Raw genomic sequence first — 21,892 nt, 5'->3', positions numbered from 1 at the left:
GCATGCTAGTAAACTTTTGTTTTTCCACTGGACCTTTTACTTCATGTCTTTTCTGGATGCTTCTTTTGAAGAGTGATGGATGGCTTAGAGGTGTGCAGAAGAGTCCTGAAACAGCAGCACTGGGTGTATCTGTGGAAATGAGATGATCCTGGGTAACTTGGCTTATGTTTTGCTGAAAGATCAAGCTCTTATCTACTCCTGATAAAACACGACAGTGCTGGAGAAGACTGGTCCAGCAATCCAGGAGAAAACAAAACAAAGTAAAAATAAAGGACTAGACTGGCATTTCAGTGTCCAATTTAATTTCAGTGCAAGGAGGAAGCAGAGATTATTGGTTACAAGAAACAGCTCTATTATTCCAAGCTACATGTAAAACCATGGCTGGCTTCTTACCAAGCACCCCAGATTTTGAAGAGAGACCAAGTCTGTTAAGGTCTCTGCAGAACAAGCCACCATCCAGAACACCACTCAAACTTACAGAACACTATTGCATAACTTGTGTTTAAAACAGTAGTAAGGCTCTAAAGCAGCCTGGCCTTTGTGATCTGGCTCAGGAAAGCAACCCAACATCCATACTGAGAGAAGGGTGAGGAAGGGACAATGAGGGAATGGACAACGTGGTTGATACAAAGTAAGTGTTCTACTACTTATAAACCAGAGGATTAACAACTGGCTTCTAGCACGTGACTGTTATTTGCTCCTTACAGTTTAAAATCCACAGCAGCCAGCCATGCTCCCACAGCTGTGCACATCCCTGCTGAAAGAGGTCCAAGTGGCAGATTAGTGATCCCCAAAATACCCTTTCCCATACTGGTTCTGGCTTTAAGAGAAGCACATAACGTCTGTCAAGCCCTTTGGGCAGCGTGACAAAAGACCACCAAGACAAAAGCAGGAAAGAAGCTGCAGTCTGTTCCTATCACAGGGCCACCACAGTGTGCAGAGCTCGTGGCAGCACTTGATGAGTTTCTTCCTTGCACGTGCTGCTCCCCAGGCCTCACATCCTGCTCTGGACACCTCCCAGCAGCATTGCTGACAGGGCTCTGAGCTGTCCTCTGTTCCCAGCACCACAGGATACAGGCAACTCAGCCCAGCAGCTCCACCCAGGGACAGCGGGTATCAGAGGCAAACACTGGCAGAAAAGCTCCACAGCTACATGAGAGCAAGGCCAGTTTCTCCAGTGCTGGCTGCAGGACAGGGTACACTGACCTGCTCTGCTCAGCCATGAGGAGGGCAAGTCCCCTTGGGGAGCCACAGGCCACAAAGCTCAGTGTGTATCACAGACATAACAGCAGGCACAACTTGGACCATGGACTCAAACAAGCATTATGCGTTTAAATAACCTTAAAAAGCTGCAGCACTCTCTGATGCTCTTTCCATCCTGCCTCGTGGAGCAGAGTGAGCAGGCATGGATTTGTGCATGTACTGCACAAGCCAGGTAACTGTCACACAGAACTGGGGCCCTTCATCTGTCCAGCTGCACACACTGACATCAGCAGCAAACTGGCTGCTTTGCCCTTAGAGCAGTGACTTCATGGCACCAGTGTGAAGGACTCCTCCAGCCCCTAGAGCACAGCAGCTGAAACACAGACAAACACACACAGAGCACAGTGCTGAGGGACCGTTTGGACAGACACTAAAACGTGTAACACACCACAGACTGGAACAAGGAATTTCTCAAAAGACTAGACACATTCATTTCCTACCTGGGCTCTCACACACCCAAGGAAATGCAAGACAGCAAATGCCCTGAAGCAAAGATTCATTCTCTTCTCTCCAACAGCAACTGAGAGCTCAATTTTAACTCAGGATTTAGCAGTCTTGTTAAGATTAGCTGGAAAGGCCCTTCCCCTGCAGCTCCTCTACTCTTTGGAGCTATGAATGCTGTGCACTTTATGGGGTATGCCACTCTACAGTGCTGCAAGTCCTTCCCGGGTGTAACTCCTGCGTGCCAAGCTGGTATCCCCTGCCCAGCACGTCCTCACTGCAACACACTGGGAAGCTCAGTTAAGAGGCATGCAAGCAGTACAGGGTCTGCTGGATAGATTCCTATCAGCTCCAGCCCAGCAGGGATCTCTCTATTTCCTAGAAGCCTCATTACACCACTGCTCTGTGCATGCTCTCGAGGTCATGCTGGTTGAGGAACTGAGGGGTCTTTCGTTTGGCAGTGGCACAGATACTGCCTGGGGGTGGGGGGGATAAGACAGAGGAGCTGAAGGAAAGAAGAGACAGATGGGTCTTCCCACTCTCCCTCTTGCCTGAAGGTTTAACAAGGGAAAAGAAACCAAACCAAAAGCCACACTTGAGTGCTATTCCTTGTCCTTTTAACAAATATTTTCTTAAAATATAAAAACCATCTTCACCCTGGAAACCGCTAGAACGTAAACAATAAAAAGGGGATTTAGGGAGAGGAGGTTTGAATGTGCTTCCAGGCAGCAGCCCTTGCTAAGAGCAACGGGTACCTCCAAGGCCCTGTGCTCACCATCAGCCCTGCTCCTATGGCTCTCTTGCTCATTTAGAGTTCCCCAGTGGGTCTGGACTTAGGATTCAGCGATTAGCGGTCTGCAGCAAATCCTGGCAGGTAGGTTAATCCTCTTCATCCTCACTGATGTCATAGGTGACTGCAGACTCGTTCCTGGAGCGGTTGGCAGGTGAGGAAGGAGGAGTCTTGGTGGAAAAAGGCCAGCGGAAGGAGGGAGATGGGGAGCGGTCGTGTGTGGGGCTGCTGCTGGGACTCTGCTTTGGGCTGATGGCCTGCAGCATCCGGCCCTTGCCCTCCTTCAGCATGTGTTTCTGGTGAGGGAAGCAGGAGGACAGTTAGCATGGGTTACACAGTCATGGAAATGGACACTACTTACATCCTGTGCAGCATTTTGAGTTGTGCCCCTTCAGAACTTCATGCTATTTAAGAGCAGAAAAAGCCCCAGCATTTTCTGGGCTTTGGAAACTGCACACAGTGTAATCATCACTAATTTTCAAGCACTGTGATATTCACCCAACAGTGCAGGAAAGCTTGGCATAAACAAGTAGCTTCAGACTCGTCTTAGCCCAATGAATAAGTGACCATCATCCTCTTGGCAGCTCAGCAGTGGTCAGCAAGGCACAAACTGGAGATTACAGGCCAGCTTGCGGGACAGGGGAGTTTTTTCACTCTACAATGTAACTGGCATTATCTCGTTGGCAATAGCAATGAGTACTCCCTGAAAACAAGCTGCCCAAGCCTGGGACAACTTGTCTGGAGACTGGCAGTACACTGAGCACTGCAACAAATGCCAAACATTTCCTCTGCAAACTCTGTAGAAGCCCTACAATGTCTGTTAATGTCTCCAAAGTTCCCTTTCCCCTTTTCCCAGAGCAACTCCTTACCAATGCGCCTTCCGGGCCAAACATCTCCAGGAAATTGCCGATGAACTCCCGGGACTTCTCTTCCCACTTCTGAATGAGATCAATACTCTTCTCTTCCACTTTCTGGACAAATTCCTTTGACTTCTCCTCTACATCCTTCACCCTCTTTTTCACCTTATCCACACGTTCCTGGAGGTGATATTTTTTCTCCTGCACAGAGAGTGGTGGATCAGAATACAGCTTACCAGATTTGAGTGGAGACCATCCCTGCCCTGTGTCACTACACTGAACTGCTGCTTGAGACTCAGCATCTCCATTAGTCTGGTGACACTTCTCCTTCACTTCCATGACACTTCTTTCCTAGACTACATGGCAGACACAGTGGGGCTGTGAGACAGTCTGTGACAGGCACTGGCACAGAACACAAAGCAAGATTAAAGCCAGAGATAAGCACTATCTAATAGGAGTGCATGGAAGAGAGAAATATTTATACAGCACACAGATTAGATTTGACTGCCTTGCTGTAGGTCTCTATCATAACAGCATCAGTCTTTCTGCTGGGTGTCTTTAAACAGAAGCAGAGTTATGTGCCAAAGAGAGGCCAAGCAGCCGTTACCTCTCCTGTTTCACTGCTGTTCACAGGCACAGTATCTGAGTGATAAAAAAAATGTTTACAACTTCCAACATCAAAAATGTCTTCTGCCAAGTAGTCTTTCTGAGGGCTACAGCTGCACAGCACAGGAGCAGTGCATATCCTTCTGTCCTACCCAAGCACTGTTGCTCCTGCAGCTCCAGGAAGGGAACAGTACAGTGGAAATAGCATCAGATTTTATCCTAACAAATGACTCTACCCTAAGGAGGTGACTGGGGGAAGAGGAGAGAGATGAGACAGCAACTGTTGTCAATAACAACTCACTCTTCATTCAAGAAAACATACATTTTGCCACACACCCTCTCTCCAGCTCTTTCAATAGGTATGACATCATCAAGACATCTCTGACAAGAAAGCAGCATTAGCAACCCCCCCAGTGGCTCTGAATGGGTCCCTGAGGTGATTTCAGGGGTGGAAGTCTAATTTTTACTCCAAGGACACTGGTTTGGTGCCAGTGCTTAGCTCTGCAGACAGGCCTTTCACTGGCACATGGCAGGACTGTGCTATCACTAGACAAGACTCTCTTCACACTTGGCAAGATTCTGGCTCCGGCAGCGTGTGGTGAGACCCACTTGAACTCACGTTGATGAAGCTGACGTTGAGCTCCTTGGCCGTGTAGCCCCGCTGCAGGTTCCGCCTGGCGTAGACGTCGTAGTCCCGCACGATGCGCGTGATGATGTCGGACGTGGAGATGCCCTCAGTCCTCTGGGTCGGTGCAAACATGCCTAAAGTTGGGGAAAAGGACCCAGGACAGCTTGAGCCAGACACAGGGCAAAAAGCTGCTGCCACCTCTGTCAGGAAACAGCTTCTCCTGTCAAGAGTTCACTTTCTAACTGTTCTCACATCTTTGTCCTCAAATGTACAATACCAGAGCCATCCTTTCTGGAATGCCTAAGTAAGACCAAACCATGTCAAAACCCTGTCAAAACACCAGGTATTCTAATGAAAAGGTATTCACTTCAGCTGGTTTAAATACTGACCATACAGAATAGTGTAGGGACAAGGACAGGACAAGGGGTCCTACATTTTAATGGATGGAAATATAACCCTGATGGCTGCGTTTGGATATAAAAAAGCTGCATCCCCAGTGAATTTAACAGCAAACAGCTAGAGCTGTCCCTCTGCTAAGTTAATGAGACTCCCCATTTGTGAGAATCTCTAAGCCAAACAGCAGTATGTTTTCAAGAGGTTGGTATTAATTCAATCAAACTAACTAGATTGAAATTAGGAATTAATGCTGGGCCATGCTTGGGCTGGGACATGGAACAGTCCTAGTGTTATGAAGCAGGGCCCAGAGCTGCTTCTCCCTGCCACCACAGGCTCCTGGGCAGATCAGAGGGGCATAATCTTGCATTACAGATGTCCAGGAGAAACTACAGAAGATTTTTGATAAGAAGCCCTGGAGAATTTGAGAGGGACTCACCTGCTTCTTTTATATGCTTATAGACATCATCACTGCCAGCAGAAGAGTAGGGGATGTCATCATGTGCAACAAAGTCGATCTGAAAATTAAAAAAGCTAGTCAACATTTTATCTGGAACATGCAGATCTCCTGCTGCTGTCAAAAGATGGTAACTTTTGGCTCAACACCTCCACTCAGGGGTGTGACAGAGAATAGCAAGTTCCCTCTCTTACAACACAATGCAGAGCAGTCCCAAGTTCTCAGTGGCAATTGCCTGTGAATTGTAAGCAGAGAGGAAAGAAAAGGCTGGGAATAGGGGCACAGCTGCTTTAAGCTCCACAGAGAAATGGCTTGTTAACGACAACAACGGTAAACTAAGCAAGCTCCCCTGGAGACTCCTTCACTTCCCAAAGCTGTTCAACAGATGGTAAGAGATTCCTTTCACTTTCTCTCACCAACTGATAAAAGGCTTTCAAGACAGCTAGTCTGGTCTCCTGGGCAGGGAAGCTAATGTACAACTAAGCTGCTCCTGCTGAAAGCAGGGAGTTGGACCAGACACGCCCCCCAGAAATCACTTCCAACCCTCTTAATCCTCTCCATACTGCACTTTACACCCATCTGTAACCAGCACCAACTTCTTCTGAAATACCCAGAACCTCTCAGGCTTTTTCATTATGCCACAATCTCTACATTATTTTAACATTACATGCAAGCTCAGCAAATGCTTCTACACTCCCAAGAAACCACTCAATTCCCATAACCCAGTTCATTCTATCTTTAAGGAACTTCAACAGAAACCGTTTGCTCAGGCAGAGGTCACCCCCAAAGATAAATTCTTGCTGTAAACAGAGAGAGGCTAATCGAAAATCCAAACAGATCAGATGTCACCAATTACCCTGTGCTCTGCCAGGAACTCGGGTGTGAGGGTCCAGGGTGCATTTCTCACCACCTCGTCCACATAGCGACAGTGCTGCACAGCATCATAGCGCTCGTTTTCGTTCATTACCGTGAAACCCTTGAAGTTGTGGGTCAGCTCATCACTGCAGACTGGAGAAACAGGCAGAGAACACTGACTCTGAGGCACTTACCCCAGTGATTTACAGTAAATGGACCTTGTCCACACTCTGCTGAACCAGACAATGTTAGTAGTTGACAGAGGCTCCAGCCACAAAACACCAGCACTGCAGGGCACTAAACTCCTGAGCAATTCTGGGCAGGCTGTTTGGAGAATTTCTGCCCAAGTTGAGGACCCATACCCCAATCCTTTAAGGTCTCCAGAGCTTTCAACACTTATCAAGAAAACCAGCCAGCACAGAATACCACTCTTCTATAAGAAATGGCACCTGGGGGGCCTGCTGGTCAGAAATCCACCTTTAAAGCAATGGATGTCTCAGGCTTGGAATATGAAAAAACTTATTGCCTGAACTTCTGATTTCATAAAATGCCATACCACTAGTTCTTGGAAAGTTTACATTAAAACAAAAGAGGAGTTCACAGGAAATCAAGCATAATTATTATGTTCTATGAGAAAGTAAAATAACAACTCTTCATAATCTGCAATGTAAGATGCTGAGAAAGGAGTTCTATTTGATTATCAGACTCAAAAGTAAATAAGGCATTACCAGTCTAATTGGTTTGGATTTATTTACGTTCTAGACAAACAGATGATAAAGAGTGGGGGAGATTGTTCCCTACTTGGAGCTAATGTTCTCCTGGGATGTGGCCTCTTGTCTCAGTCCTGGTGCAAGTTCATTGTCCTTCTCCTCAACAGTCTTCCAGAAGCACAGAACGTGGTTACACTCCTTGCTACTTTAACATGTTAATAGTTTGACCTGAAGTTATTTTCCTGTTTGTTGTAGTGTTTATGTACATGGGGATGTCTTTCAGCCTTTAAGATTTCTAAGCTCAGGGCAGTTTGTAGGTTGGAGCAACTGTTTCAGCTCTCCTCCCTCCCTTCCCCTTCCAGACAGTACTGTAGCACACAAGAAGTGCAGGCATACCACTATTAGAATGCTCTCAGCAATGACTGAAACTGTGATAAGGAAACAAACCACCCAAGGATGTTATAATTGTTCTGTGGCAGGGTCAGAATTTAATATTGCTTCACACAGACAATGGAAGTTGAGAAAATTAGTTAAAGGTATTTTCAGTTCTCATACTTCAGCATCATTATGCAGCTTGACCTGGGTCAGCTCCTGACAGACAACATGCACAGCCTGATGTGTCCTCAGCGTGGGTGGAGGGACAAGCAGAGACACTGTCTGGGCAGAGGCCCATGTACTGCAGCAGCCAGAAAAGGGGTATCTTTTTTCCCGTTACATTTTTGAAGGAGCCTGGCTGAAACACCTCTGCTAGATCTCTTCAGGCACTCAGCAGGACATTCCTGGCATCATCTAAAGACTTATGACCTAACAGACCAAATGGGGAACTTCTATTTTGAGAAGGAAGGCTTAACTGACTTCCAGGTGTCCAGGCACATGCCCAAGAAACCACTGTGATCTCCATGCTCCCAGTGGGATCTGTTTGGCACTAAGCAATCTCCAGCAGGAAACCGGAGCTGGGGAGTGACTTGCAGGGCAATACAGGTGAACAAAGCAGCCATGGAAGGACTCATACTTTAGCTGCCTCATTTAGGAGTCAGAAGTAGATGCTCAACTATCCCTAATATATTTTGATACTCAGATGTGCAACTCACCTGTACCTGTCACAAAACAGAGGGGTCAAATTAAAACAGCACGATCAAAAATCCTTTCCTTAAGCACTCATTTGCTATAGGATATCTTTCTGCAGACATATCCAGCCCTCAACATTTTGCAATAAGACTCCAGCAACGTTTGGGACTAGTGTCTGCAGTGAGAGTCACTGAGGCCACAAAGACAAAACCCTAGTACGCACAACCACAGACAGAGCTAAACTGTACTCCTGCAACAGCCAAAGTCAACAAGGTCACTCCTTACCTCCAACAATGAGGTACGTGTTTGGGAAGAGGTTCTTTGCTTGCATCAAGGCCCGGGCATGTCCAGAGTGGAACAAGTCAAATATTCCATCAGCATAAACTCTGACAGGGCGATCCACTGTGCCAAAGGAACAGAGACACAGCTGTGAATATGCATTCCTGGAGAAGCAGCTGCTGCTCATACTCACATTTGAGGACCTTCTGAAAGTCATGGAGGTGTTACAGAATGCAGCACCATAATTAGGACAGAAGTGTGAAGATAAATGCCTGGCTCTCTGCCTTCCCATCTGGAAACAAAGGCATCTGAGCACAGAGCTGAAATACAATCACATATAAAGGCAGACTGAAAACTACCATGTATCACCCAAAAAAGGTGAACAGGAGACCAAGGGAAAAGGAAACCCTGAACATTTCCATTTTATGGAAATCCAAACGCAGAATTAACTTTTTGCACAACAGTGAGATACCGGAGGGGAAGTGACCCAAATGTTTCACAGGTGCTGCCTGATTTCCTCCTGCCTGCCAGGATGGCATTTAAAGACCTTTACAGCATCCCTCTCTGCAGCCTGCTGCCACAATCTGGTTGAGGGAACAGCAGCATCAGCTCCCTCAGAAACATGCAGTGTATGGCTTTATTCAAAAACACAGCTGAACTACTCAAAGAAAAGCAGACAAAATTCTGCTGAATCACTGGCTGTATCAGCTAAATGCATAGATAATAAATAATAATTAATAACAACAACCATCATTATCATCATGAGGAACAAAACTTCCCTCAGGCCTCTACCAGGGGAAATTGTAGCTCAGTTCTTTGAGGGCAGCACAGAGGTAAAGTAAGATAGTCTAGCACTGCCATGTAATAGTGGGAGGCTTCTGATCTTGGGACCACACAGGACCACAGTCCTCTTGCTGCTGATAATCAAAAGCCATAGTCTTTGTACGTGACACACTTGGGAACAGCCTGCTGCTCTCTTAGCTCAGTTCAGACAGACTCAGAGGAGCGGTGAGCAGAGGCACACCAAAGCTGCAGTGAAGAGAGGGCAGAGAGAAGACCTAACACCCCATAGGTCTGGGCAGAGCTCTGGAGATACCCAGAGACGGAGACAGGGAAGCAGTAAGAAGAGGAGTTGATGCAAAAGTCAGGGCTGTTAACTTCAAGCTAAGCAGAGGAGTCAGTCTGAGGACAGCTTCTTACAGTAATTTTTTAATGGTTCTAAGACCTCAATCTGAAGATGCCAGAAGGCTCCGAAGAGCCAAGGATTGGAGATTTGTGACTGCCAAATCTTTCTGTATGCCAGAAAAGGACTGGTCCTAGCAGGCCTTTATGAATGTTCATTCACATTCTGGAAAGTGGCTGGGACATCCTTATCTTTCCTCTGTACCTGCAGCAGCTACAGTTCCTGAGCACAGACACAAACAGCAACAAGGAAGTGTGCACTGCATTTTAGTCTCGGCAGGCAGGAGAGCCACCACTGTTGAATCAGAGACCTTTGTGCAGACTCTGGAGATTTTCAGTTGGGAAATTAATGCAGACTGTGAAATACACTGGATTTTCAGAACCTCTGGCAGGTCTCAAGATGAGCTGGCTCATCTCTCAGCAGTCAGGTAGATAGAAGTGCAGCATTTTTATTGTCTCTGTAGCCACAACAGAGAGCCCAGGAAAGACAGCACTGTCTGCACACTCTGTTTGGCAGGAGAGGGCCATCATCCTTCAGGAGTCAGTTGTGCCTCTGCCTTCCCTTTGGACTTGCAAAGAGAACAGTGCTTCTCCCAGCCTGGTTTAGAGAATAAAATATTCTTGTTGTGGGGCTGGCCTGTGGTGTTTAATGACACTGACTTTAATTCAAATCCAGGCTAGAATGGGACATTGTGGACAAGGATATAAATTGGTTTTACTTGCCTGTTTCAAGTTTCAGAAAATATGACTTTTAAAAATATGACTTTTAAGGTGCTTAACTTTAAGCTACCTCAGAAAAAGTAGTACAGAAAGTGTGCAGTTCTGTGGCTGTCAATGGCTTAGCTAGAGTTTAAAACAAATATCTGTAATCTCCTCACACACACAAACTTGAATTTCAGGTGTACTGACAGGCCAAATTTCCCATGGAAACAGTTATCACCAAAGCACTCAGACTTTGGCTGTAAACTTGGTCAAACACACAAGGCTGGTTTCAGAGATAACCCAATCATACCCACACCCCCAAAATCCAACATTTATACAATCCCCTTCCAGTCTGTGTTCTTACTTACACGGGGTCCCTCTCATGGCTTCTTCATACGTCACTCTGATGTATGGCTTGCTGTAGTCGATCTCCACTTCATCTGAGAACGGAGCCGGTTCCCGCAGTCCCTAAACAGCCAGGAGAGTTTCACTGTGAGAGTGCAAAAGTGAGGGCAGTTTGTAGTGGCAGCACTGCCACCACAGTGTCCAAGTCACCAGGCGATTCACTGCCTCTGCAAAATTCAGATATGTGTACTAAAAGACTAATTAGTGTAAAACCTCAAAACAGCCTTGCAAGCTGATTAGCCTGAGTTTAGAGAAGAGAGAGAGAGAGAGAGAGAGAAGTAGAGTTTAGTGGACAGTTTATTTAGTTTATTTATACTGGAGCAAGAATATCAGGGGGTCAGAGCTGCAGCTGCTAAACTCAGACTTTTGACAAACAGCAGTTCACAGCAGCACAAGCTAAGCTTCAAACCTCACTGTCACAGCTCCAGCTGTGCCCACTCTGGCAAGACCATCACTCTGCTTGCCTGAGTGTTTGTGCTGTGATGTACAACTTGTAACAGCTCCTTGATTTGAGTATATGAACAAGCAGAGGAGCAATACCAACTGCAGCACTAACTCTAAGGGAATGTGTGTGTTGCAACCATTTCTGAGCCATACAAGTGAGAGACTGACCTTGATCTGCAGCAGAATAACTCCAACTGCTGTGAGAAAACCCCTGCACCCTGCTAGCTTGACAACAGCAGTACACTTAATCAACAGCTGAAGTCCAGCCATCATTTCTGTTCTGCTCTGAATGGAAATTAAACATCTGCCCTTCTCATTACAAAACAAAAAGCTCAATTTCCTTCTAGCTGGAAGGTGTAGGGCTGCAATGGACATCTTGTTCCTGGTCAGAACACTCAGAAACAAGCTTGCAAATCATTACAATAATACCTTCAAGCTGAAAAAGCCTAATCTGCAGTTTCCTCTCTGGCTTCCTGTCCCACTGCAAAGTCCTGGCAGCATCCAGCACCACTGCAACCAGAAAAAACGCTGCTCTTCTGGCCAGTGTCAATCCTTATTAGAGTGCTTATAGTGAAATGCACAGGAAAACAAACACTGACCACGACATTCAAACAAGCTGCTACTGCTGAACATCTTTATATTACTGAGGGCTACACATTTCACACAGCACCTCCTCTACCATTCCTTACTCTCAGATAAGGCCTGCAGGTCTCTCCTCTCATCACTGCCATTAAGTCTAGGATTTCCCTATAAAACCAGACTCTTGGCAGTTTAGTTGAAGTTAGGAATAAAAGCACAAAAAAGCCCTATCAAAATTATCAGAGGAACACAGAGACATGTCCTCAAAAGGTCCTGCCAGAATCTTGCCCTTCCCTTGCAGGGCCATTGAGGGTCAAAACTCAACCTGATGTGCACAATACAACAGGCTTATGTGTCAGCAGGTTTGTTACACCATCTGCTGCTGAGCCCTGCTGCTTCAGGGGAACATTCTGCCAATAGCTGCTGAGTTGGGAGTGGAACGGGCTTCAAGGTAATCTCACAGTTAGGCAGCACTATTACTCTTGCTATAATAAATAAAACTTTTGCAAAAAGAAGAAAAAAGAAATCTTTCACCAGGGGAACTCAGTTTGCCCTGTGGTTAAAAATCAGGCAGGAAGCTTACAAAGTGGCTGAGTATCACTTGTCTTGTGCTGTTTGCCAATGCTTTATTTCTAACAAAGGACATACAGCAACTTAAAGAGCAAGTGACTCCCACAGAATAATAAATAACCTGCACAGTTCTCTTTCCTTACTGAAATACATGAGATCATTAAGAGGGACACGGTAGGTTTTGGCAACAGTGAAGGACATAAAGGTTCTGTGGGATAAGTCACACAACAGCTCAAGCCTCCATCCCCAGTGCCTGCCTCTCCAGTTCTCACTGCTGGTGCTGCTCTCATTTCATCACCTCTGTTAATGCTCTCTGACAGGGCTGAAGCCCTCCTGAAGAGCAAAATGTTGTCATCGAGGAGGAAGATTGCAACACATCACCACATTGTGCCAAGGACCATGACCCTGGTATGACGTGGCAGGGATGGTAGCTGGCTTTTGACAGAGATAAGAACAACTAGAACACACGTGATGCACAGGACAGCTCCAGGAAGAGGGCAGAGAAGAACTATAAAAAGCCAATTTGTCGCAATCTTGTGGCAAGGACAAGATAAAGACAGCCCTTTTCAGTAGCATTAACTGGATCAGACCCCCTTCAGAAAAGATCCCACTGACTTTAGCTAGTTAAAGCCATACCAAGGTTGATCTAGAAAATAAATCCTTTCAGTTGTTTGTTGTGTTTTTTCTGGACACTCCCAAAGTACCAGCAACATAAATTCTGTCTCTCTCCAGACCAAGAAAATCAAATGAGCAGTGATCTTCCCAGTGATCTTCCCAGAACATGGATTCAGCAGATCACTTCTGCAGGTGCTTACAGGCTTCAGACCCTCCTGCAGTTGTTATGTGCTTCTCCTGAGTATTTCTCCCTACCAGGGGATCACTTAAAACCCACCTGTGAGAAATCCCTGCTTCTCCGTGGCTATCTAAATGCATGCCTCTTTGGCTCAGCTTAAGTGACAAGCTGGACACACCACAAAAGCAGCTTAGCAATGCCTGCCTCAGACCTAATTTAAGCCCACGTTGTAAGTATGTTATTAGTATGAACAAAGGAAGATTCCAAACTGGTTTTGCAAGAAGGAGAGCTAATGTCATTTGCTTCTTATCCCCTGCCTCCAACCTTGTTTTCTCTGTCTACAGAAAAACCACTATCTGTATCTTTCTGCAGTTACAGCTCAGTGTCCTCACCTCACAGGCTCCCAAAATTCTTATCTCTGCTTACTTACGAGTGAGCATCGGGACATTTTTGGAGGGATTCCATCCAGCTCTGTTGCCCCATTAGGGCCTGATCCATCTTTTCTTCTTTTTCGGGAATTCAGCCTGGACGAGGTCGGCGGCTCCATCTTGCCAAGTACGTCCAGAAAGAACTGGAGCAAAATGAAGGAGAGGGAAAAAAGAAAAAAAAAAGAGATATTTCTCAGTTATTCCAAAACAGAATCAGTCAACAGCAGGCACAGTGTACAGAAGGTCAGTGCAAAGACACAGCCACCTCACAAGGGGCTTAGCCAGTTGTATTTGGCATCAGCTGCCAAGGCTTGACAAACAGTGCCTGGTGGGAATACTGAATCATTTAACGCAACCCAGAGCTGTTCTGCAGAGAGAAGCGTGCAGCAGTCAGCTGGCTGGAGAGACACTGAAACAAGAGTTGCAATGCAAATTATAAATCATTACTATGAGGTTAATAAGGCTATTTTCACATCTAAAAGGCAACCTGAGGATTATGGCATGTCCAGTTCACATTTAGCCCTCGTCCAGCTCTCATTTGGGTTCTTCATCCTTTACACCCCCAAGGGCAGCTGGTGGGTGTGCTGCATCCCTGTACAGTCCTGAAGAGAGGAAGGAAGGTCTATGCAGAAGGTTAACAGTGAGGGAAGGGCTCGTAACTGAAGTGACTTATAACAGGCTTGCTGTTTGCTTTGCCGTTTGTTAAGAGCAAGCTGCAGCTCCCCAGTGGGGACAGCACACCTTGGGACACCTGCCACCACGCTCCCCTCTTGTCCCTGCCGCAGTGGTGACTCAGCAGATGGTGAAGCAGCTGCTGACACCACATCAGGCCACACTTACTTCTGGCACTTCATGTACTAGTTTGCAATTAGTGGTGGTTCAGCTGAACTGCTTCTCTGATGAACAGACAGACATACCACCAATTTGAGACAGAAATTGCGACAGTTATAAGAAGGAAGCTATCTGTGCTTTGGGCTGGAGTCACTGTACCCTTCCAGAAGGTCCTGGAGCATTAGTAACTCCCCTTCACACAGCTAAAGCAAAAATAGGGATTTATAGGAAAGCATGGCAGTAAATATTCCCTTTCCAGCTGCTGCAGGAGTTAGAAATGGGTGCTAGATTTGCAAAAGCTAAAAAGCCAGCATTATCTCTCTTGTTGACTTGAAGTGTGCACCTCTCCAGTGCAGCACATGGCACTTCTGGCCTGCTGTTCCCGAGAGCAGCATGCATGACCCCTCCACCCAGAACCGATCCTTAACGATCCTAATGTGCGTGCTTCAACTCCCTAATAGTAAGAGTGGTGTGGAATTTAAAACGTCTCCCCACCCATATGCAGTGGGTGTGCTGGAATGTTAGGTGGGGCAAGTGCAAGGTATAACAAAGAGCAGATGCCCCTCTGAATACCACCTTTTCCCGCAGGAGAGGGGCTCTGCTGAGTGTTCTCCTTGGGATGAGCTGCGTGATGAGCTGTGACTACCCTCAAAGGGCCACTGGCAAAGCTGTGCTGTTTGGCAGCCAAGAAGGGCGTGTTTTGTGAAAGAGATGTTAAATAGCAGATTTAGTGATGGGACTTACTCAAGCACACATGACTCAAGGTTAAGGAATGCTCCAAAGTAACAAGTCAAATGCAGTTCAACGAGATGCAAATATCTCTCCCTCCCCACTGAGTATCACCACAATGATACCTCATGGACAGTTTTAGGGTCAGACACAGCTGAACTGGTTTGGGGCTACATACATATAAGTATCCCTGGCTGCTCTGCTAGACCCACTACAACGTACGAGCAGGGAAAGAGAATCTCGGGTCAGTAAAGAGCCAAAAAAATATTGTGGCGAAGATAAAAGTGACAGTGAAGAGCAGCCACAAGGACATTCCAGAACTGTGTGACCCATCCAACACTCACTGTGAGTCAAGCTTGCTGTTTCCCCCATTCTAGTAATTAAATTACTATTTCCTGAGAACAAACATATGGGAGAATGCAAACATAACCTCAAGGCAAAAAAGTCCGGAACCCTCAGGTCCAAGTCTTCAAACATTTAAGTAAGCATTTGACTTTCAGGTGAGATCCATGCTATAAATGCAGCAGCTTCCAGAGTGCCTCTGTGAAAACACAGGGTATGACACAAGTCATTCTTACATTTTTCAAGGTGTCATCTTGGAAGCACACTCTGCATCAGTCATTTACCACCCTGGTCCTAGCAGAAACCATGAAGTTCAAAAAGAGCAGCAAATGTCTGTCTCTGGTTCAAATAACCCCAGAATTAATGGAAACGGGGGAAACAGCAGCTGATTTTCTTGTCATTTGGTTAAAATAATTTCACCGTGCTTCAAGTCACCTGTCGGTCTCTGACCACTTTCTTTCCTTCCCTTGAGAGAATTAAAAGGTCTGTTAATGTGCTGAATGCAGATTCTTATCCACTGCCTAGCAAAACATCAAAAGCAGAGGCTTTGGTGCTGAAGCACAGACACAGCAGTCCCACACACAAACAGGTGAAGCTCTTGCCCCATCAGTGTGGCCCATCAGAGCAACCAGACTTCACTGCACACAAGTACAGACGACTCTGCTGAATTATCACCAGCCCCTTGCTGCTGGGTGCAGACCTCATGGCCAGGCAAAGAACTGCAGGTTACAGTACAGGGCAGCACTGTCCCAGCTCAGGAGGAAACTCCAACACCTTTTTCCAGCTCCTTCCACACCCAAGCATCCACCCTAACTTTTCCATTTATCAGGGTATACATAGTTAAATGATGGCAAACAACAACTTAAGTGAATGGATTCCAACTCGAGAGATTCTATTATTTGCTGTGCATTAAATCAGCAGCAGTGGTAAGATTTGTCAGTCACACAGCAACAGCTCTACCCAATGTACCAAGGGAGAAACCAGCTTCAAGGGTAGGATAAATATGCTCTGTCTGGTCTGACCTGACAGGTGAGATGTTGCTGAAGTAGTCTCTGCAGTGTCCGGACACCTCATGAGTGACACAGCTCTGTTAATTACTCAAATCAATGCAGAAATTAAACAATAATTTTACGACTATTCAGAACTTTAAAACCTCTGTCCTATGGCTAGTGCATTTCTGAGAAGTCCTCCCATCACCAGGCTGGTCTTCATAAAAAACAGGGAACACACCACACTTTACTGCAATAAACCTACTAATCTTAGAATGCTTCATTTTGACCCAAGTGACTAAAATAGCATCCCAAACAATTATTTACCAACAGTGGGATCCAGCATCTGTAGCTGAGTTTAACACAAGAGGACACAGCTTTGCTTCCCCAAATGCATAAAACACTGCCTGTTCTAAAATTAATTACATTTTCAGCAGATGGGGGAGAGGAAAGAGAAGATAACTCTCAAAGCTCATTCTGAACACTCCAAGATAGAAACCAACCATAACCAGAAGAAAGAGCCTTGCTGTAAAATATTAACATTGTTCTATTTTAAGGTGTCACCGTCCTGCATTATTGAGTTCATGGCTGAATACGAGATACTGCTCCAAAGGAGAAAAGCTGGAAGTGCCCTGTTTGGAAAAGCCATGGGCATATCACAGTCCCTGCACCACTTTATAAAACACTCAGGGCTTTTCTTCTTAAACTTTTTTCTTTGGTGCATCAAAGAAGGGCCTTGCATCACCTGCCAACTAACTCATCGAGAGAGAGAGAAAGACCTCCATGGGGGCTCTGCAAGGAGGAGTTGACTGCCAGATGGGAAAGGAGCTGCTTTTCCTGTCAGGGAATCACTGAATCCCACTGAAACACAGCCACTTCTGGGAGGGGAATGAGGACAAGTATTGATTACTAGAAAGGGAAAAAAAAAAACCAACTATATAGGCAGGGAAGGAATTTAAAACTTCTCCCTTAGTGTCAGTTAACTACACCATCAGAGGTGGAATTTAACCACAACACCAAAGCTGACACCTCTGGCAGGTGGAAGAGGTCAGAGTAGGCCCAGCAAATCTTCCTGCTTAGCCAAAGCTTTACCTCACTGTCTGCATCTTTAAGGACAGTGCTGCTGCTTTTTAGTCTCAGTGGTGTCAGAGAACTCCAGCATCACACTACACCAGAGAAGCAGGTCAGATCTTTCTGCAGCCTAAGCACACTGATGGCATGAGGACCTGGTCCATCTGCCTTTTTTTTTGATGTCCTGAAGAACTTCTTGGAGATTAACTGCAAACCTACATCAGTAGCAGGATTTCTTCTGCCTCTTCTGCTGCTTTTCACTTGCAGATTTACCCGTGAAGCAAAATAAATGCTGCTACTTAAACTGAAAACGTTCTGGCTGAAACAACTCAGTAAATGCTCCAGCCCAAGGCTGCTGCAATTCTCACGAGGAAGCCAAAGCACAAGACTGGCAGCTGGACCACTGAGGCCCTGGGACACCCACAGCTCCCTGGGTGGCACTGCCTGCTCCAAGGCTGTCCTATCGTCCCTCTGAAGTTGGGAGGTGTTGGCACAGTCAGATGTGACTGTCATGTGCTGCCTTGTCTACAAGATCATTGCACTTTACAGGAACAAGATATTTCTCTTCTGCTGACTCATCTGCAGGCAACACTACTAAACTTTGCACTCTGCCAGCTGTCTGCAGAGAATTGCCCTGACACATGGACAGCATGTAAGCAAGAGCCTCGGGGAAAAGGCAGAAGTCCTGTCACTTCACATAGGTCCATTGCCAGGCTATAAAGTACCAAAGTGACCCTATATTCCACTGCATTCCTTGACCATAGATCGAAGAGAATCCTTTTCCCCCTGTCCTCCCTCATCTGCAACACCCAGTCTCCAATTAACCTTACTGGTATGTATCCCCATGGAGATCTGTGGAGACACAGAGACCTGGGAGAGGTTAATGACAGAAGACTCATCATGGATCTCTCTTCTATCAGCGCTTAAAAATCTTGCCCAATCTCCAAGTCAACTTCATGCCCAACCCAGGCTTGCCAGGCCCAGCTCTGTCCCAGTCTCCAGACTCAGAGCACCTGCCTGGAAACAGAGTGCTGCTGGCTGTGACCCAGCCTGCTCGCCTCCAGACAGACTGCGACGCTCCCCAGTCAGCATCTGCTCTACCTGGATGGTCAAGCCCTTGAACCCCTTAAAAAGGTTACTGCAGGATCTGGCACAGTCCCATCCACTTTTAAAACACAGGCTGCTTCAGCTACTTTGGATCAAGATCAACAAAAGCACCTGTCCCACAGTGTGTTAAAAACCACACGAACATATAAAAGGGATTCCCATCCAGCCAGTGCCACACATTGGTCCAACAGCATCTTTGCTGTATCTGCATTTTTATATCTGCTAAAACAAGCCCCCAGACCTTGCATCCCCTGCTGCTCCAGGCAGGCTGGTAACATTCCCTCAAGCAGAAGCTCTGGTACCCATGTCCTGCAATTGATGGAAAGATGCTGCTTCTCACCAACAAAGTCCCAAATGGCTAAAGATAACTCTGCGTAACCACAACTGAAAACAGTTCAGTGCAGTCACCTAGATAGTGTTGCTGAGCAATACACATAAAAAAGAGAAACTGCTGTCAAGACCTCTGTGAATTCACAGTCCTTCTGGGTATACCATAACCCCCAGGCACCGAGTGCCTCAACATGCCACAGCCTCTGCTGGGTGAGTGAAGCAGCAGAAAGAGGGTTTATGCAGAATTCTAGAAAATATCCTGTCAGGGCCAATAAAGTGTGAGAATAGGTGGCCATTCTGACCTGACTTCTGCACTCTTTTGTTTTTAGGGATTAGCAACAGAGCTTCTTAAGACTGGAGGTGTAAACTTCCTTTAGCAGGTTTGCACACCAATACCAATTCCGTACTGCAACAGTTGTTGTTTGTGGCTCTTGGTACAGTAATTTCAAGAATCTTACAACCCAGCCCTCGCAGTGAGAAACTTCAAAATCAGGAATTTCAATAATTGTGTATATCTGGCAAATTTCTTCGGGAATAATGTCTGGGTATTTGTCATCTGAATTTCAAAACCAAATACAGTGGCTGTCCTCAGACCCTGGGGTCCTGCAGATGGAAAGCCAGCATTACCTGCTTCTGACCACCCCAACCTTTGCCAGGGTCCCGGACAGGGTGGGGACACAGAGAAGGCCACCACCTGCAGCAGCCTGCACCTCCCTCCACAGTGAGTGTGGACTACAGAGGAGCATCACAGCTCTCAGAACTCCTGAGGACTTTAAGTCCCATTACAAACCCATTAATCAGTGCAGCCAGGACCTCGGTGGACACAAAAAGCGGGTTAGAGAGGACGTGTGCGTATGCAGCAGCTGGGTCACACCTTCCTCCGCCGCAGCCAGGGCCACCTCCTCACTGTCCTCCCTAGGCCTTGTGTGTCCCCTGGGTGGGGCGATGTCCCCAGGAGCCCCCACGCTCCAAGCGCTGAAGGTGCGCTGTGGAAGTTTCCCCCTGATCTGCCTCTGCCTTCCCTCAGCTGCCAGTCCTGCCATCTCGGAGGATCACGCCCGAGCCCCGGCCTCTGCCCAAGCCCCACAAAGGGGTCGCAGCACATCACGACCACCCCAGCGGACCCTGCCCTTTGCCCAAAGCCAGCGCGCCACGTCCCGCCCGGCCGCACCTCCCGGAGCCCCCAGCCTGTGCCACGGCCGCCACGCTGGCGGAGGGGCCGGCCCGGGACCCCTGACCGGCTCCGCAGGGGCAGCGTGCGGTGCCCTCCTGTGCCGCCAGCCCAAACGCACCCAACACCCTCCGCTCCGGTGACAGGCACCGCTCCGCTCCCTGTCCCCGCAGCGCCCTCAGTGACAGCCCCCCGCTCCCGCCGGACGCCCCTACCAGCGCCGCCGCCGCTCCGCAGCCCAGCCCAGCCCGGCCCGGCCGCGCCGCCGCCGCCAGCCCCGCCCCGCTCCCGCCGACGCCAGCGGGGCGCGGGCGGAGCCGCTGCGTGTCCGCCCGGAACCGCGGCAGGGACCAGCCCGCCGCGGGGAAGCCGCGTCCCGGGAATCCGCGCCCGGAACCTCCGTTCCGCCTCGCGACGGTGCTGCCCCGCGGCTCTGCGCCTCACAGAGTATCCTGAGCTGGGAGGGATCGCAAGGATCATCGAGTTCAACTCCTGACCCATCCCCAATAGCCACACCGAGTGCCTGAGAGCCTTACCCAAACGCTTTTTGAGCTCTGCCAGGCTTGGTGCCATAACCACTTCCCTGGGGAGCCTGGCCAGTGCCCAGCCAGTCTCTCAGGAAAGAACATTTTCCTGATGCCCAACCTAAAACCCCAGGATACAGCTTCAGGCCAGTCCCTTGGGTCCTACCACTGGTCACCACAGAGAAGAGATCAGTGTCTGACCTTCTGCTTCCCGTCTTGAGGAGGGGAGATGCGATGAAGTCTCTTCTCCCTCCATCTCAGTGTATGGATGTATCCGGTGTAAATTCCAGAGGTTCTGGAAGGGGGGAGCTGCCCTGCCTGTCCACACGGACGTGCAGTGCTTCAGCAGTGGCTCAGTCTTTCTCCAGGGGAAATACAGCGTCACTAACCTGTCCCATGCCACAGCCAAGGGTGGCGAGACTGAGTGATTACAGACTCTAATCTGCTCACCTGCTTTGCACGACACCTTTGTGAAGAAGCCATTAAACACCTCCAAAACAGAGCAAGTGCAAGGTGAAAAATTGTGATTTAACAGCCATGGCTTTATAAAAGTTTCAAAACGAGTCTGAGGTCATATGTACCAGCTCCTGGAAAATGTTGTGTGGAGGGTTTTGCTGTTCCCGAGAAGTCACGCTCCCAGGTTGTGCACAAACAGAGTGGCGCTGTCACATCTCTCTGCAGGCTCCTCAGTGGGTGACAGCCACAGGCAGCAACAAAGCAGTCAGCAAAGTCACCTTTCATTTCCCACCAGAGGAAAAGGAGAGGAAAACTCATAACCAAAATATTTCCAATTAACACAACAGAGAAGCAGCAGTGTGCTGCCTCCAGCACTATAGCTGAAAGAGGGATTCTAGAAGATGCATCATGATTTTTTACTTCCCCAGCTTCCAAGAGCTGCATGGGGAGGGTGTGTTCTGCTGTAACAGTTGGTGAGGGTGGGATTCAGGTTCACCTCATCCCACTTTGGCACTCTGGAAGCCATTCATCCCACTGGAATGGTTCTGCTGTACTTTCCCTGTCAGCAGAGAGAGAACAGGCATCACCACAGAGCATCCCGTCTTCCAATGGACATGCTAAGATAAACTCTGTTGGCACCCACTGCCTCAGGAACCCACCTGGTCCTCCAACTTTTGGGGAGATGAGATTTAGCACTCTTCTGCAGACCTACTGCAGCCTTTCTGAGGCTGGAGTCCTAGCAAAGTTGGTCTCCAAACATCCACCCTCATACTCCAAAACAATTACAGAGAGATTCAGAAATCACTGCAGTATCTGCTGAAGAGCATGAGGAGCTATGATCACTCACAGCATCCGAACCAAGGAGCAGCTACTGCAGGGAGGAGTTCTGGCA

At 47.6% G+C, this 21,892-nt stretch overlaps 1 protein-coding gene across 1 annotated transcript; it reads right to left on the bottom strand.

Moving 5' to 3' along the window:
• Positions 1–280: 280 nt before the first annotated feature.
• On the bottom strand, positions 281–20,374 carry PCYT1A (phosphate cytidylyltransferase 1A, choline). The gene is made up of 9 exons (XM_030280570.4): positions 20,236–20,374; positions 13,453–13,593; positions 10,600–10,699; positions 8,354–8,470; positions 6,292–6,443; positions 5,418–5,496; positions 4,577–4,719; positions 3,364–3,552; positions 281–2,790 (listed from the first exon to the last, which is right to left on the bottom strand). The coding sequence occupies exons 2-9, from the start codon at positions 13,567–13,569 to the stop codon at positions 2,584–2,586; spliced, it is 1,104 nt and encodes a 367-aa protein (XP_030136430.2). The 5' UTR covers positions 13,570–13,593; positions 20,236–20,374; the 3' UTR covers positions 281–2,583.
• Positions 20,375–21,892: the final 1,518 nt, after the last annotated feature.

The sequence above is a fragment of the Taeniopygia guttata genome, chromosome 9, assembly GCF_048771995.1.
Source record: "Taeniopygia guttata chromosome 9, bTaeGut7.mat, whole genome shotgun sequence".
Lineage (NCBI taxonomy): Eukaryota > Metazoa > Chordata > Aves > Passeriformes > Estrildidae > Taeniopygia > Taeniopygia guttata.
This window is presented reverse-complemented; position numbering and strand designations above follow the sequence as displayed.